We start from the raw sequence: 18,377 nt of genomic DNA, 5'->3' as shown, positions 1-18,377 counted from the left end.
ACCACAAGGAAAGTTGGTAATCCATTTTTGTGTATAGTTTTTATGTCTATTTAAGGAGACTGTGGGAAGTGGAGGCAGAGCCATATGAAAGGTAACACTTTTCTCACACTGGGAGCTATTTGTCCTGCAGGGTGTAGCAGGTTGAGGAGCAAGCAGCAGCTTGCTACGTATTAATAGTGGTGGAAAAACTGCTCAGGGACCAAGGGAGGCTGGACAGAGCTTGTTGTATCTCAGACATTCACCTTGGGTAAAATCAGAACTGGCAGCAAAAGCTTGCCTACAAGAACACCATTTTTGTGGCAGAATTACGTACAAACCTTTTTACGTCTCACTCACTGTGCAATAAGTTTTCTGTATTTAAACAGATCAAATGTCTAGTTTTCATTTAAATAAACTTTTTTTTTCTGGGGGAAGGGGGTGGGATGGGCTTTGAAAACAGTCCAGTCTTTTGGGGAGAGGTGGTAACTGGAGATCTGGGCAAACACATCATGAGTTCTCCTCCCGATAACCTGGCATGCAATTGGGCCACCTTCCTTCCCGCTGAAGAATGCCTGGTGGCATTGGAATCATCATTTCTCATCAACCATACAAGTACCTGCAATCAGAAATATGGCCTATTGCTGCTGGAAGTGAAATTGAGCTACCAATACAGAACTTTCATTAACTACCTTATTTATTAACTGTTTGCTTTTCAGGAGAGATGTGGTGGAGCCTGGGGACAATGTATTTCAACATATGGTTTGCAGATCTCTAGAGAGGGACACAAAAGGCGACTACAAAAAACCCAAGTCTGTGCAGTAGTGTCTGTTTACTAGCTGGGGGACTGTTCCCATGCTAGAAAATATAGGGATTTTTTTAATCAGAGTAAAGAACAGCGCCCTAGAAGATTTACTCTTGTAGCTGGTGTTCAGGAATTGGCAATATGTATAAATATTAGAAGGTAGAACTGGAAGGCATGTGACAGATAACAGAAGTATATGCTATTATCTAAACTTATTGGAGAATTTGCCACATAACTGTCATCATGAATATAAACCATGAAAACATGTTGTGATTATCATGAAATATTTCAGATATACAGTTCCATTTGCCAGAATAATTTTCTGTAAGCCGTTTTCGATGTGGTTTGTTAAGCTTTGTTTATTTGCTGTAGAAGTTGACATTTAGCAAATAGTTGAAATATTAAATCCCTGAACAAAGAGTGTGTTGTCTGGTCACAAATTACTTGGTAGTATTTATATGCATGACCCAAAACAGCTGCTGACAAGATGCAATGCTTTTCTTCAGTAGTCTAATAAGACATTTTGATGCTAAAAATAGTACAGCTTTGGCTCAAAAGACTTAATTTTTGCATTGTTATGTACTGCAGTTTCCTTTTTACCTTAAGTATCTGCATTTGAAGGCCCACTTCTTATCAGAAGTAGTTTTAGCAACAATACTGATTGTAGCGTCTCAAGAGTGTATTATCCTATATTGCTATTTTTGCAAAAATAAGTATGGTTGTTAGCAGAACACAATCTTCATTTTTAAAAAATAACTGAAATTAGAATAGTATAGTGGAATCTTTGCCTAAACAACACAGGAAGGAGCTTAACGTTTCTAAAGGCTGTTACTTAATGGGAAGCTTCTGCACTGCTGCCTAAGTGTTGAAATGAAGGGAGATTCTTACCAAATATCCCAAACACCTGCAGCTCTCAGCGAACTACCTGAGATGTTCATAGGCCAGCCATGGTGATTCATCCCACACTGATGCCAAAGTTCTGCTCCTAAATTCAAATGCTTGTTTGAAGTTTTCAGCCTGGCAATGAGAATTGATGTTATTGGAAGCTGCAGGCATAGCAGTAAACCTTAGGTGTTTTACTCTTTATCCACACAAAGTTGATGCCACCATGACTTGGAAGAACCTTAGAATTGCCACCTTGCTGCTGAGAAAGAAAAACCTCACTGAGAGGTGAGAAGAAAGGCTTCTTTCTGCTGATCCCACTTATTTCACTGCTTTCATGTGTGTACAGTTTTTATGTCTATTTTTATGTAGCATCTGTAAAGTGAATATAGAAGAGAGTTCTGGGATCCTTGATAATCTCCAAATCCTGCTATCTTTAAAGACTTTGGAGGAGGAGATGATCTGTTGTCAGCTGTAGTTCTGTTTTAGCATAAAGGTATAACTCTAAGTTCTGGGGAATACAAAAAGGCATTGTGAAACAATTGTGACCACACACACACACACACACACACGCACACTAAGCTGGACAAATGGTTATTTGTGGGTAACCAATAGTTGAATCCGACCTCAAATTTTGTCACTCTATACAGAAAGCCCAGGTGAAGAGGGCCAGAAAATCCTCTCTTGACAAGAGAAAAGCAAGAGGTTCATTTTGTAGATGTACTATGTTTTCATGCCTGTGAAGTTGGTGTAGCAGTTTGTGTTGAAATGTGTTCTATATTTTAAAAATATTTAGTGTTGCAGATTTTATATGATTTTTAAAAGAAGGAAAAATATAAAGAAATATGCTGAAAAAAAGAATATACTGTAGTGGAAACTGGTGGGCAAGCCTGTTTTCAACTAGACGAAGAGGACACACTATCCTGGCTAATCTCCTTTCTTCAGGTTTCTCTAAGTTTACCTACAGCTGCCTTTACAAAAATAGCCCTGGTGGTATCTTAAATAGGGATTATGGACTTCTGTATTTGGATTAAATGTTACTGAAGCAGCAAACTGGAAAAAGCCAGCTACGTGGAACCACAGCCTGGTAGGTCTGAGCAAGACCCAGGAGGTTCAAAGTTCATTAGAGTGGAGGACTAGTTAGCTAGAAAGAAGTAGTGTCCATTTGGCCATTTCTTTCTTCATTCTCAAGCCTGCTGGCAAAAATGAATAAACATTATGACAAATGAACCATTAAATACTGAGGCTGGGAAAGACTGAACATAGTTTTACCCACTGCAATTTGGGCTTTCCTGCAGTTATTTTTCATCACTAGATCTTTCTCCCCTTCAACCTTCTCCTTTAGTTAAAGGGCACCTGTGTATTTAAGGATTCTGAGTGACTGCAAGGGGCAGTTATATTTGTAAAGTAATATTAAATTCCTACAAATTTTCTATTTCCAGTTTATAGAGGAAAGCTCAATCTGACCCATTTTTTTGACCCTGAGATGAGCTCAGTTGGTTAGAGCATGGTGCTAATAACACCAGGGTTGTGGTTTTGATCCCCCTATGGGCCATTCACTGAAGAGTTGGGCTGGATGACCCTTGTGGTCCCTTCCAGCTCAGAATATTCTGTTATTCTGACTCTGTGATTCTGTGATTTATTGATATTAAATTCCAAAATATCACTGAATGAGACATTTTGTGAGAAAAATGACAGCAGGCAGGAGGATTACATGTGAAGGGAGAATTTGGGATCGGATGTACAAGCATGCTGTAAATAAATATGTTAGTTAAAATGAGTGTTAAGGAAATAAATGACATATGGTTGAGAAATGTGGTAGCTACAGTAAACCTTCCATTCATTGACATGAAAGATGATGAGACATGATAACCTCATTCTGTGCCACATACTGAGCAGAAAATATACTGCTAAAATATAAAGAAATGTTAAAGAAATAGCTGGTTTTATAAGTTACAGGGAAGGAATCACCTTATTATCTAATAAGACCCTGTACCAGAAGTTTCTGTTGGAAAGGACTGTGAATAGCAGTTTTCTAAAAGGTTCTTGAATCATACATACACAATTTGATCTAGCCTCCTGCTTTCCTTCCTTGATAGCTTTCCCTCATGCTGTGCTCTTTCCAGCCCACTGCCTCCCCTTCCAAAACAAGTTATGATTTTTTCCTGTGTTAAGATATATTTGTATTAGGAAGAGAGAAATTATTTTACTGCTATAGGAAACAAGCAACTCCAGTCTGCATCTTTAAAAAACAATTGGTATTATAGGGGATCAGAATGGGATGTTCTATTATCAAAATATTTTATGAAATGAAACATTGAGATGATTTTGCTAGAATGTGGTGGGTTTTTTCAAAGTAACACAACTAATGTTATTTCCTGGTAATGTCCTCTTTTGATACTTCACAACAAGCTGGTTCAGTTCATTTGCTTGTATGTGAAAAGCAGAGTTCAGTGCACCATTGTGTTTCTAACCAGTCAATTCAGGATAAAAAAAACCTTTGGATTTTTCCTTCGTAAAATTCAGAATGAAGACCAATTTTAAAGCTTTCCAGAAACACAACATGGCTCTGCTCATTCTTTACACAGCACTGCTAGATAGCCATCAGTATGTGACTTCAGGCAGAAGCAGCTTATTCTTCTAGTGCTTTGACTAGAGTTGTACTTAGTTGCTCACACACTGGAAATTTATGACAAAATTCCTACCTCATGTTTGGGGTTGGGTTTTTTTTTGTTTGATTTTGGGTTTTTTGTTTGTTGGTGATTTTTTTTTTAACTGACTCAGCCTTATGATAGTTCTTTGCTTGATTGCCTCTATTCTCAGGTAACGCATCACTGATCTAAGTTAGACAGACAAAACATATTTGTGTTTGAGGAGACACTGTCCTTTTTAATCTTGGACTATTTTATGAAACAGGATTACTTAGATGCTTTGGCTGCTTCAGTGTCTCAGTTACAATTGCAAAGTTACAATTTCTCATTTTTTTCTGTTAGTGGGTTTTCTTCTTGCTTTCAGACCTATTTGGATTGAGAGGATTACATTAGTGAAAACTGTATTTTAGTCTGAACTGCAACGGCAATATTTAAAAAAGACTTTTAAGGAAAGGACTGAAATTAAAACTCATGGTGCCTACTTCCTAGAAACAGTAGGTACCTCTGTATGACATTTCCACAGGTACCATTGCAGAGAAAACTGAACTCTAGACAAATCCTATACAAGATGCTTTGCACATCCCAAAGTTTTTGAAAGGAGACTCCTAATTAAACCTGCTTTAGACTTAGATTTTCCTGTAATATCTAACACAGTTTACTGATATCCTTTGGTTTTTATCTATCGGAGCTTGGACAAACAATTAAAGCCTGAGGTCAACATTTATAATTTTCACATACCTGGTCCCGTGGAACATAGCAAAATCTTTATGTACTTTTTGACAAATTCAGATCTGCCTTCGGGCCAATACAGCTATAGAAAAAGCCAAAAATGTCCAAGAAGGTTAGTTCTGTACTGAGATTCACCCATAATGACTATATAGGTGTTCCTTAGGGCTCTTGCAAAATTACTGTCACGGAGAAGCAAAGAGGAGAATCTGGACCAGTATTTTTCCTGTCTCTTCAGAGAGAGGAAGAGGAAGAAGGGGGAGGAGGGAAGAAGTATTCTAGAGAGGGTTGTTCCTTGAATCTGGAGATATTATGTTTAAACTTTTTGTATTCAAGGAAGGAAGAGAAGGGACATACATATCGGCACATTTATACAACTAATTCCTGAAGACACTTTGTTTTAATACAGTGGTATGATCAGTTCAATGGTCTGTGATTTTTCATTTCATTCATCACTTATACTATGGAAGTTTCTGAAATGCTTCATTTAATTGTACTGAAGACATCAGTCATGATTTGTAGTTAAAGTTGTGGGAGGCTTTCATTTTTAAACACCATTATAACTTTCAAAATAATTCCTTTTAAGCTGATGTTTAGTGTCAATCCAAGTGACTCATGTAATGAAGCTGGAGAAAATCACCTTAGCCATTTCTGCTTTAGAGGAGTCTGGTGAGGGTTTACTGTTTTAAAAAGAACAGACGGTTTTTCATAGCTCTGAAATTGAGCCTCCACACATTTTAGGTATTTGCAGGTATCTGTTATCTGGCCTCTAGAAGCACACACAAAAATGGTTATGTAACTAAAGCAGCAATCTTGGCTTGTGATGACCCTGTGATCAGGGTCTATAGGCTTATTTTGTGGTTCTGGGCAGGCTACTTAAACTGCACCTAAAATGACGGCCTGATATGCTCAAGGCAAATCCTGATATTTATGTTCCCTGCTCACCCAGAGCAGAGGTCTCTGTAGCTCCATGTGTGTTTGGGCTCTCTCCTGCAAAAAGCAGGGGGCTCAGGAGGCCTGAGTCATGTGCCAGTGTGTAGCCAGGGAACAGCCAGAGCATTCAGCTGGGTGCAGGGACTTGGCAGTTCTGTGTTTTGAACTGGACAACGCAGTACTGTTTTGGCAACCTCCTCCTCCTGAGAACCATCTAAAGGCCTGACTCCATCCTGAGGAAGTCTCCAGGCTGCCTCAGCTGCATCCACATAGGCACCATCCCTTGTGGAATGTGCATCAGTGGGTACTTCCATACCCTCTCTGAAGGTCCTCCTAGGGCTTGCTCTGGATTCAGTGTTTTTTTTACATGTACGTTCTGGGATCCACCATGCTGACAGTACAAAGGGGTCATCTGGGGTGTGTGTGTATGTGTATGGCTGCACAGACATGGAAGGAGAAGATGATACGTTGGTCAAAATATAGACACAGAATCCTGTGGGCTACCAACCTACCTCATTGCTACCTGAGGAATGTTTGTGCTGGTGTCTGACACAGTACAGAACTGAGAGAAATCACATTGCAATTTTCATTACAGCCTACTTGAATGCTTGCACAGAACAGGGTGGTTCCAAGACTGAGGCATGTCTGGTGGTTGTCTCCTGGCACATCTCCTCTGGCCTGGCTGCAGCCAGCAGACTGGCCTGGAATCACGACTGCTCATCTTGGGAGGGGGAGAAAAAGTATGTTAGATGTGCTGCAAACTCTGACAGAAATCTGAAATCTTCATTGTCTTTTACAATACCCCTGGGTGTGAGGAACAAGAGGGTTAAGATGGGGGAGATGGGGGGAACACAAAAGGAAAATTAGGATTTTCCGGTTCCTATCTGCAAAACATATTCTTTTCCATTTCTCTGTTTTCTTTTGCTCAGGAACTGCCTCTGTTTAGCAGAGTAGGGATTTCATCTGAGCTGGTGTTTCAAGAAATCACGTCTTTGCTTAAAGTTATTCTCCCCCACAGTGGAGAGTAAGTCCCATGTAACACATTAAGCAATATTTCAAGCCAGGCCTCATCCTTCCTCAGTAACTTTTGAACTATGTGCACTCACGCTCAAGGTTTCTGCTGCTCCTCAAGCTCACTGACAGCACCACCTCCCTCCAGTCATGCTAAATCCTTTACTCAGATTCATTTTCCTTTTTCAGATTTAACCAGTTGTCCTCTAAAATACAAAAGACCATGCGAGATAAAACCTCTTTCCCTAGCTTTCTTCCAACCTGAACTTTTTTCCTGCACGCTCAGTCTCTGGTGAACATTGCAGTACAACTAGACTGAAATAAATGAGAATGTGATTTCTCTTTAATTCTTTTTCTAGGGCAGAGCTTTTCCTATCTTAGTCTCCAGATAGTATCAGAAGGTTAAGGTAGCTTCTCTGCCCCCTCAAAAAGGCATCTTGTAATAACTTAGTAAAATTAAATACTGCATCATGCATATAAAGGTGAAAAAATAGTCACATAAGACAGTCATCAGTCTACAAGTAGTTAGATATTTAGTTAGATATAACAGCTGACATGATGCAAATGCACTGCATTTGTTCCTATCAGTCTAAAATATTTTGGAATAATAAGAAGGGACTCAATGTGGAATAAACCTTGATTGATAAAATCACTTAACAAGTACTGTAAATCAGACCACAGGGTTCGAATCTCTTGACAGTGTACAGGGCCCTGGCCATCTGCACTTGTGAATTAGTTTGTGTGTATACTATGATGAATTCCATTAAGAATTTTTCAGTGAACTGAGATATTTCTTAAAAAGCCTGAGAAGTTTTTTCCCGAGGGAATATTCCTAAAATGCTCCTGATATGTATTGTAAATTATAGTTTACCCTATATTTTGATTATTATTTTCTACTTTTGAAAGGAACAACAAATTTAGGAAGAGCATTTTGACTCTTTTACTTCTTCCACAAAAAATAGATCTACATTAATTAAAGGGAGTTTGCAAATATGGGAAGGGGAGAGGTGGTGGTGGTGGTGAAAGGGCAGAAATGGGTGGTGTGTCCCCAACAGAGTTATACATTTTCTTTTAGAAAAGCATGAAATTATTTTTTAATTTTCCCTCAACCTTCACAATGTTGAACAGTGTAAAGAAAAATAGATTCTTATGTGTGACTTGCCTAGATTTACAGAATTTTTGCAGTGTTACAGATTATCTATCAAGAAGTGGGGTGAGAAGCACTTTTGAGCTCTGTATATAATTAATCCTATTGCACTCAGTAAGCAAACCACACTTGTATACAGGAAACTAGGGATGATGAAACACACAAAGTTGGAGCTCAGACATTTTGGAAAAACTTAAAAATAGGAAGTCTTCCATTGCAGAGTGCAACTTAATTCTAAATAATTCGTGCTCAAAACCTTTTAGTTTTCAAATGCATCTAGTTTCTAGGAGGCTGGTGAAGGATTAAGTGGGCTAAAATGCTTATGTCTTGTACCTTTATGTCTGGTGAAAATAGACAAAAGGAAAATATATATATATTGTTTTCTTCAAAAGGATTTAATAAGAGCATTCAGTCTGTAACATAGAATATTTATGTGAGTAATTGCAAAATATTGGGTAGGAAATACATATTATTTAACATTCAGGCAGTGTTGCAAAGTAAACATCAACAACTGCATGTTGAGAACTTTTCTTCACAGGGTACAATTTGCAGAGGAAAAGAAAAGGCTACCAAACTGGTTTGTCAAGGAGCTGAGAACAAGGCTGTGACAGGTGATAAGTACTTTGACATATCAGTCATGCAGGGGAAAACAAAAGGCAAAGGGTGAGGGCAGGTGAAAGAAATTTGCCAAAGTCTGAAAGGAAAGAACAATATGGTTTCAGAAATGGCATGTAAGACAGTAGAAGCTGAATGGAAAGATGTTGCACATCTCTTTCTGGCAATACAGTTGTTAGGTATTTCTTAGAATGAGAGCAGAAAACATCTCCCTGTCTATGAGATGGATATCTTAGATTGGTAGGCAAAAATGAAGAAGGGAAAATACAGAGCTAACAGATAAATAGAAATAAGACAGCAAGAAAGTGAAATAAGAATGAGTGAAATAAAAGAATAAAAAATGAGCTAAAATAAATAAGAAAAATATGAAGCTGTAAAATTATACAATATGAGAGGAAGAAAGTCCATGAAAGTTCAGAGAGACTAAAATAACTGTAGGAGAGGAGAATCTTGTACTATGCAAATTACATTCCTTTAGAATGAATAGATATTTAATTTTGATTGACTTAATCATCAACAATTGCCAGGAAAGCCTACACTTCTTCAGTTCCATCACAATGATTTTTGACAAAAAGAAAAATCAAGTCAGAACATTTACTATGTAGAATAAATTCAATATGTACCCACTATAGCAATGGTAATAAATGTCATCCTATTATAAAAAGAATTTAAGAAAATATGATTAATTTAAAATCAGAAGGGGAATAATGGCAATTGTTAACCTTGCTGAAAACAAAACAAGTATTTCATTCTCATTCTTCCAAATATCAAAATTAAAGTATCACTGTTTCAACAATAAGAATACTTTTGAGACTATATGAAATGTGAAGCATAAGCATCTAAAAGAATAGATACCAAAACATAAATTTAAGATCTTTCACATCAGTGCATTCACCATCAAGAAAGATGAAGATGAGCTTTCCAGCACTTCTAGCAAACACAGTTAAGATGTGGAAGCTGGCCACTGTGCGAAGATTTTTTATAAACTGTGAACTAGTTCACAGCATAGAAAAGATGCAACTAGATGGAGCACAGAATTAGTCAGTCTTTTTCTCTCCACTGAGTAATGGTTTCATTTTGTTAGTTTTGCCATCTCTAACATTAATATTTTATGTTTAGGTTTTAAAGTGACCCAATTCATATTCTAAAAGGTTTCATATATGCAATGAAATCAGTAACTTTGTTCACTTCTGGTAAGGAAATGCCTCTGAAATATCCTCCTCTTCCAAGACAATGAACTGGCAGTCATCATGATGTGATTGTGAGGCCAGTCTGTATTGCAGAAAGGCAGGGATCAATACTGTTGTATAATAATTAGCGAGGTAATTGTCACATTATAGCACCATAGCTGTGCACTGTAATGCTCAAGTCTCAGGACTTAGGTCTTTTCATGTTTCTATTCATTTGCTTCCATCTCAATTACTTAAATATGTGATGGGAATAGCATCTCTCTGATCAGTTTTTTTGTTTGTATGTCTTATTCTATTTAAAAACAAGTCCAAGGGACAGAGCTTCTCTTGCGTTGTGTAAACACATCATCTTTGAAGAGAACAGAACAATTTCTATTAGGTGTTTTGACATAGCCATAACAGAAAGAATAGATTTGGTAATTGTTTCAACCTGTTACATTTACATTTGACTTACTATTTAATGTATTGAAGTACAAGGAAAAAATTTATCTAGATCAATGACTATACTAGGAAGAATATTTCTAAATGCTGGATAGCTTTTAAGAATGGCATTTTGCTCCTATTCTTGTGAAGTATCTCACAATCACAGGGTAATTAATGTTGAACTGAATCAGACAGAAAAAAATATGAAAGATTATGAGAGAATCATAGCCACTGAAGAAAAATCAGTAGATCAGCATCGTTCTTCAGAATAAATTATTATTGCAGGTAAATCTCCAGACAGAATTCTATTGCTGTGGGTTGGCAGAGAAAACAATACATGGAGACACATATTGAAGATGGAAAGCTTCTGTACTAGAGAAAGAGGATAAAAACACAGGAGTAAGCATTGTTGTGTCTGTGGAATAAACAGTTTTATGACTCTTAAAATACAAAAGTAGGAAGAACTGAAAGAACCCCAGGTTAAGCACAACTCCAAGTCAAATGATGAGTGATAACAGAACAATATGTTGCAATTCCTTGTAGAAATAACTATAATATACATCTGTATCATTTCCAGTACAATGTTTCTAGTTCTATTCCATAATAATCCAATTTGCTTCATAAAAGTTAAGTCAGACAGTGAAAGACGCTAATCTGATTCTGGAATCTGTTAGATCAAGTCAGTGAATTCCAAGAAAGAAATGTGGACTAATTAGAATGGAATTCTATCTGCCTATACCATACATGGAGAGCAGAGACAACGGAATTACATGTGTGATACAAAAGTCACATAAGTGATGTCAATGTCATGGTGCATTCAATTTATTACTGAATTGGGCAGGAAGCTTCAGGACTATTTTAATGCTTCTAGCTGTTAGGTTTTCTATCGCTCTGTGACTGCTCACAGCGAGAGACTAGTCCTTTTACTTTTTTTTCTTTATCTTTTAGCCATGTAATGGAAGGTAAGAAAGAAAGGTTTTGGACACATGATCACAAATTGGACCATCTATTACTATTTTCTTTCTATTGTTGAAGTTAATGTATCTGTAAAGTCTCAGTTTGCTTTCTGGATATTTCAAAAGGTGTGAGGACTAGACTCATCTCAAAGTTTCCAACATAGTAATGAAAAATTCACCGTTTTTACAACTTTCTGTTATGGCTATGTCAAAACACCTAACAGAAATTGTTCTATTTTCAAAGATGATGTGTTTACACAATGCAAGAGATGCTCTGTCCCTCAGACTTGCTTTTAAGTAGAATAAAGTATACAAACACACAAACTGATCAGGGAAATGACATCATGCTTGATATATTAAGTGGGGGGAAAGAAGGAGGAAAGGAGGGAATTTGGAGTGATGGTTTGTCTTCCCAAAGAACTGCTACCTGTGATGGGGCCCTGCTCTCCTGGACATGGCTGAACACCTGTTTGCCCATGGGAAGCAGTGAATTAATTCCTCATGTTGCTTTGCTTCTGCATGCAGCTTTTACTTTCCCTATTAAACTGTCTTTATCTTAGTCCATGAATTTTCCAGCTTTTACCCTTCCAATTCTCTACCTGATCTCACTGGTGGGGGAGTGAGTGAGAAGCTGCGTGGGGCTTGGCTGCTGGCTGGGGTTAAATCATGACAACCACAAAGAAAAGGAAATTAATTTTTCTACTGCTGAAAAAACAATCAGGTTCACACCACACACATACAGACAAAAAATTCATGCCCGGTTTACTTGAAATGCTGCAATGCCTGGCACTCCTGATTTTTACTTCCTGGAGGAAAAATTGATGTCTTCTACATCTAGAGAATTACTAATCAATTCAGCTACAAACTGAGGTTATTAATATGCAAGTGTTGAGAAAGATCTTCCTGAAACTTATTCTAGTGGATGATAAGTAGATGGCTATGTGAATTCATTCCACTGTTGGGTAAATAAAGCGAACTACTTTTCACAATTTCCTAGATTAGAGAATGAAATAAATATATTCTCAAGAAAAGAAACTGTATTGCAACCTTCATGTTTATAGTTACCTCTAGTGAGTCATGGTGGCAGTCCAGCTTCCAGTCTGATAATCACTGTGCAAGCTGTAAGGTACCAAGGTGCCACAGCCATCACAGCGAGCAAGTAACTAAGACAAATGAAGACAGGAAGAGGCATACAAAGAATCACAGGGAGATAAATTATATAGCAATCTATTATCTATATGTGTTACATCTTAATGCATACTGTAGCATTTAATATATAGAGCACACTGTAGTGAGAACTGCCTGTGCGATCTACAGTTCAAGTGACAATGGAGACTTTTTTTAGCCCTGTAGAATAAAAACTATTCTGTGTGGCCATTGTAATGCATCAGTATCAGAAAAGCCAGAATGAAAAAACCCACAAACTGAATGATCTCAGGAGCAGTCCAATATAGTTATAATGGTTTTACATTAAATTGTCTGTAACAATTGCCTGTTATCATACGGTAACAATTCAGAGATATTGGGAAAGAATACTGGATTAGAGGGAGCCAGAATTTTATAAAGCAAAAGGAAAGAACTTGTTCATTTACTTTTTCCATTGTTGGTTTTCATTGCGTGAATGTGGCAAATGGCAATTTTATACAATAGCTGACAATAGCACCCCAACAAAGGAGGGAGTTCTTTACCTTCCCCCTCCCATGTTTGAACAGAGCTCCAGAAAGGATGGTGCAGGGTAATTTTTCCTCCCTGGAGTTGAATGACACTGCAGCAAAGGAACCAGTTTCCAATCCTCCTACAGGGAAGAAAAGACACTGAAGAAGTAACAAGAAACAAACCCAGAATGGGGATGTGCTCATGCATTTACACACATTTAAAAAGAAGTTTACTCTGTCCTTCACCATGTGCCATTTTTTTGGTCTATGCTGTCTGGTATTTGAGCAAGGGGCTGTTTTCCAGATTTCAGTGATGTAGCAGAAAAAAGGTTCTCATCATCCTTTTTTGTTGTATCCGTTAGACAATAGTCTAATAGCCAGATTCTTCCTTCTCACTGTTCTCACTCAGCACCCTTGGAATGGCAGCAGGACATGACTGCTGTATGTCTTGTGCCTCTCGTAGGGTTGCCCAACTGGTACAGCATCCTGCACCTCAGTGTTCTGCATACAGCATAAGGTAGTGCTGAATGAGAAATGCCATGACCAGTTTATAAGAAATATAAAGGCTGTTTCATCTGTACTGCTGTGCTTTTGGGGAGTTACCTAGACACAGACCTCACTGTGCTGGGTGTAATATGCCCTGTCTGGCAGAACCATATAGTCATGAAATTCAGAGGAGAAAGAACACAAAATAGCATTGCCCTTCTCATACAAATGAGAACTGAGGCACAGTTTCTTCTTCACCAAGATCAAAATGAACATCTGTGGCATGTAAGAGAAACAAATCTCAGAATAACAAGTCTGAGACATTTCTTTCATGTGGGGGATAGCTGAGATATATGAAATGGGCTTTTTAGGGACTTTGACTTCATTCTTTGTCAGCAATAAGACCTCAAGGTGTTACATATTCTTGAATATGTTAAGTTCAGCTGATTTGCCTTCAGGGTTTTTTTCAGGGTAGTAATTACAGATTAAGCATTACAAAGCATATTTTTACACTTATTTTGACACAATATTTTTGAAGTTCATGAATCTATAAGTCCTGAACACTCTCCAGTATAGACAACACTAGTGATTTACATTATTTTGGAGTTGCAAATAAGTTTTCAAGGGTAATGGATTTCATATAGAGAGATTAAAAAATAACATTCCTTCATTTGTGCCTGGTGACTTCTTTTCCCCTGTCATACTACATTTAGCAAAAAAAAATAAGGCAGAAAGGATGCTGGTATATTTTTATGTTAATTAATGTATTTTAATTTCAAATAGCATTTCTGAAGCTCAGATAGACTCCAAAAAAATTGGTACCAGGGCAAAACTAATGAATTTTAATTCTTTTCAGTATACTTATGCTTTCATGAATTCTTTTTGTTATATTCTGGTGTATGAGAATGCATCAGTAGGCACTCAGAGCATACAGCCCACAGATCTGATTTTTACAGAAATCCAGCTTAACTTTTTTAGCTACATAATAAAGTGCACCTCAGAAGTGTGTTATTTTTAGTGACCAATTGGGTAATAACTAGAAAAAAGCATACTTCAGACCAACTTTTAAAAGATTTTTTGAAAACAAGGGATTGTAAATAGCAAGTAGTCTTCCTGCACAAAGGATGCATTTGACTGTTTTGTAGCTAAATTGTATTATTCTTGGACAAATTTTAAGGGTGTGCCACTCATCCCAGAAAGGCTGCAGCTAATAACTCACCCTTGCTGCTGTTAAATTGTTTAAAGCACTGTGATCTATCCCTTAGGTAGTTAAACTGCACTAACTCTGCTCTTCCATATCTTGGAGCACCTCGAAAAACTCTCGGCTCCTTGGGAGTGCAAATGGTTTTGGCCATGCTGCTGTAAAACAGAGAAGTCCATGATCTCTGCAGTTTGCCCACAGCTGCTGGAGCTGAGCAGTGACTATATTGTGATGCTGATGGTGAGGGGCACAAGAAGCAGCCTTGTTTAACATCATAGTCCATGGATTGCACTCCGTTAATCCCAGACAATTTTAATAACAGTTCTTAGCTCCAGGCACAGATTCACTGGCAAAATTCTGGCCTGTTGTAATTTACTTGTGCATCCTGTTGAGAGTAGGGCACAGTAAACCGGTCTGTCCTTTGTGCAACACTCATCATAACAGCAATATAAAATCAATGACATTGTTGAGAAGAATTGTTGTTACTCATCAGAACAGACCATTAAATGACGCTTTTTTTTACTTCCATAACTAGCATACCTAGGTGTTTGTGCAAAGCAAGAGCACCAGCCATAATTTACTGCATTGTAGTAAAATCAACAATGCAGCATTCCCCAGAGCCAGACAAATCTCATATTTGATTTGCTAAGTGAATAGAGAGAGAAAACATGCTCCCCAAAAATATTTTTAATCCCATTACTATATTTCTTGTTTGTAACCCTCCAGAACCCTCACTGTATGAGTAAACACTGATAACTCTTGAAACCAAAACATTATTCTGAAACCTGATTTGAAACCATTTCTTTTACAAGTAACAAAGCTAATCACACTGATTTTCTCAAAATTCTTCCTTTTGGAAGAAATAAAAAAGAACAATTTGAGAAGTTAATGGTAACTCACCGGTAAGTTTCAGCTGAGCAGAAACAAATTTGAAACAAAAAATGTTAGATGTAAAAAAAAAGCATCTGATTCCATCTAAGAGAAAATTCCCATAGCTAGAGAGGAAACTCTCTGTAGTTTAGAGTAAATTCAAATTTAGGATATTATTATCCAGCTATATATAGCCATAATCATATTTTTTTAATTAGAAAATTATTCATAGTTTAAGATACTGCAGAATAGGAAATATAGATATTTACAACAGACTAATTTTTTTTTCTATGAAAAAATTGACACATTAAAAACATTTTTCTTGTCTGTAAAATTGTGTTTTCTTCCCCAGGTCTTTTTGAACTGTGATAGATTTTTATTTTGTTTGGTAGAAGTTTGGACATTGAATAAATATAGTTTCTTTCTAATTAAATGATGATAAAAAGAATTTTGTAATATTGAAATAATCTACTCTTGGTATAAGTTTGCAGTTGGTTGTTCCTACCTGAAACATGAAGGTAAGAAAGACAACTCATTGTCTCAGCTTAGTGGTAGGAATCTTCCTAACTGTTGAATATGTTAGAAGAATGGAGATGAATGTTTGCTTGTTATAACTTAACCATTCGCTCAATACAAAAAGTGGTAGGCTTTGTGGACTGAGCATTCATCTATACTCCAAGATTTCATAAGTTTGCAAATTTAAATTTAGGTTTCAGAATTGCCTTAAAAGCCAAAAAAAAAAAAAAAGAGTTATCTGCATGAAGATTGTACAAATTGGTTAAAATCAGAGCCCATTAGATCCAACAGGAGATTTCTTTCTGGAATAAAAGACCTTTTATATAAATATCAACACTATAAATTTTAACATGAAAGACAAATGAATTTACAGGTTGGAAATACATACAAAGAGAGGATTGAAAAATATAAAATAGAAAACTTAGCGAAAGATTTTGGCTTAGAGCAGACTACATTAATTTTAACAGTTAAGCCCTGCATAATATAGTAACTCTACATTATTGTTCTAGGTACCTGGGAATAACAAGACCTCTTACGTACCCTGTAAGGCAGAATGGGAAGTGTATGGCCAAAATGATCCTGTGTGTATGGCTTTTATCTGCCTCTATCACTATACCCCCGCTCTTCGGTTGGGCCCAAAATGTAAATGATGAAAAGGTTTGTCTGATCAGTCAAGACTTCGGCTACACCATTTACTCCACAGCAGTTGCATTTTATATCCCCATGTCAGTGATGCTTTTCATGTACTATCAGATTTACAAAGCTGCCAAGAGGAGTGCTGCTAAACACAAGTTTACTGGTTTTCCCCGTCTGGAAGAAACGGAAGGGATTTCTATGAATGGAATTGTAAAACTGCACAAGGAATCTGAAGAATGTGCTAATTTTTCACGACTCCTAAAGCACGACAAGAAAAACATTTCCATCTTTAAAAGAGAACAGAAAGCTGCCACTACCCTTGGGATTATTGTTGGGGCTTTCACTGTCTGCTGGCTGCCCTTTTTCCTCCTCTCAACTGCAAGGCCCTTTATCTGCGGGACGTCATGCAGCTGTATCCCACTCTGGGTTGAGAGAACATTTCTATGGTTGGGCTATGCAAACTCTCTCATTAACCCTTTTATATATGCCTTCTTCAATCGAGACTTGAGGACAACTTATCGCAACCTCCTGCAGTGCAGATACAGGAATATCAACCGGAAACTGTCAGCTGCAGGGATGCATGAGGCTCTGAAGCTTGCAGAAAAGCCAGAATTTGTTCTGTAAGGTCACTCATCCTTTACTATGATAATTTGTTGTTTTATCACATTAGCTTTTTCCCCACAGATTTGAAAGAAGAGTTATAGGAAGAACCAGGCTTCTTGAGGACTGTTAATGCAGTCATCAAGAAACTGGAAGGTAGCAGCGTAGAGCCCACCTGTGAGCCTGGAAAAACAAGACCACCATCTGAAGAATCTGGGTGTAAGAGGAATATTAGAAAGGAGGAGAGTGAAATGTGGTGCAGGATGTATGAGCTGCTAGTGAGGAAAGAGCAAAGTTGGTCTAACCCACCTGTTTGGTCCAAACAACTGAAGGTCTGAATGTTGGATGCATCTTGTATCCTAGAGATTCTTTGCTGTAATAAAGACCTGAGAATGGTGAAAAGTTTACTGTAATTCATTACTTTCCACTTTGTTATTATAAAAATAAACCATTTAAGAAGAAGCTGGATCAAAGAACTTCTATCAGTTAGAAATATTCTTTATTATAAAAACCCATATGTTCATTAAACATTCATTTACTAGATTGCCTGGAAATGAACTACTTTGTGAAATTTAATATTGCCTTTGCACAGCAACTCTGGCACTGAAAGAATACATTATACTTCCAACGTGAGTATAAGAGTTTGAGTAAAGTCACAAGGACCAACTTCTACTGCTGCATACAGTCATGCAGCACAGTTAGTTCAGTGCTGCTATGCTAACTACACCAGGTAAAGATATTGTCCTATATTTCTAACACAAGAAATATATCTGATTATGTTTTATTCCAGTATCTGTCTGATCTTTGTCCGTCTCTTCAGTCTTTAATTCTCTTGGCTTTCTTAGCTGAGCCCTTCTCTAATCTAGATGGAGACTCTGTCTGTGCTCAAATAATTTCTGTTGATGTATGGTTAGTACTTGTTCCACTTCAGTAGCTAATTTACTGTCTATTTGAAAGCTCTTCTACTTGGGGTTTCTATCTCTTCTGAAGTCAGTAAGAAAAAAATAAACTTAAAACTTTATGACTTCAGAGACACCTGGACTTCATCCTTACAAACCAATTTTAATCATCACTTCTTCTTAAAGTAATTTAAAGCCT

At 37.2% G+C, this 18,377-nt stretch overlaps 1 protein-coding gene across 3 annotated transcripts in view; it reads left to right on the top strand.

The window, feature by feature from the left end:
* The window catches only part of HTR7 (5-hydroxytryptamine receptor 7), a 39,013-nt gene that overhangs the window by 8,962 nt on the left and 11,674 nt on the right, over positions 1–18,377 (top strand). The window contains exon 2 of one of the 3 annotated variants that reach the window (XM_027648165.1): positions 16,553–17,299. In XM_027648165.1, the coding sequence (XP_027503966.1) occupies positions 16,553–17,299 (747 nt within the window). Of the gene's footprint in view, positions 1–16,552; positions 17,739–18,377 lie in introns of those variants that run through there. The other 2 variants (XM_027648167.1, XM_027648166.1) reach the window with 2 other exon arrangements.

The sequence above is a fragment of the Corapipo altera genome, unplaced genomic scaffold, assembly GCF_003945725.1.
Source record: "Corapipo altera isolate COAL_440 unplaced genomic scaffold, ASM394572v1 56, whole genome shotgun sequence".
In the NCBI taxonomy this organism is placed as follows: Eukaryota; Metazoa; Chordata; class Aves; order Passeriformes; family Pipridae; genus Corapipo; species Corapipo altera.
Note: the sequence above shows the minus strand (reverse complement) of the source record. Positions and strands in the feature narration are given on the sequence as shown.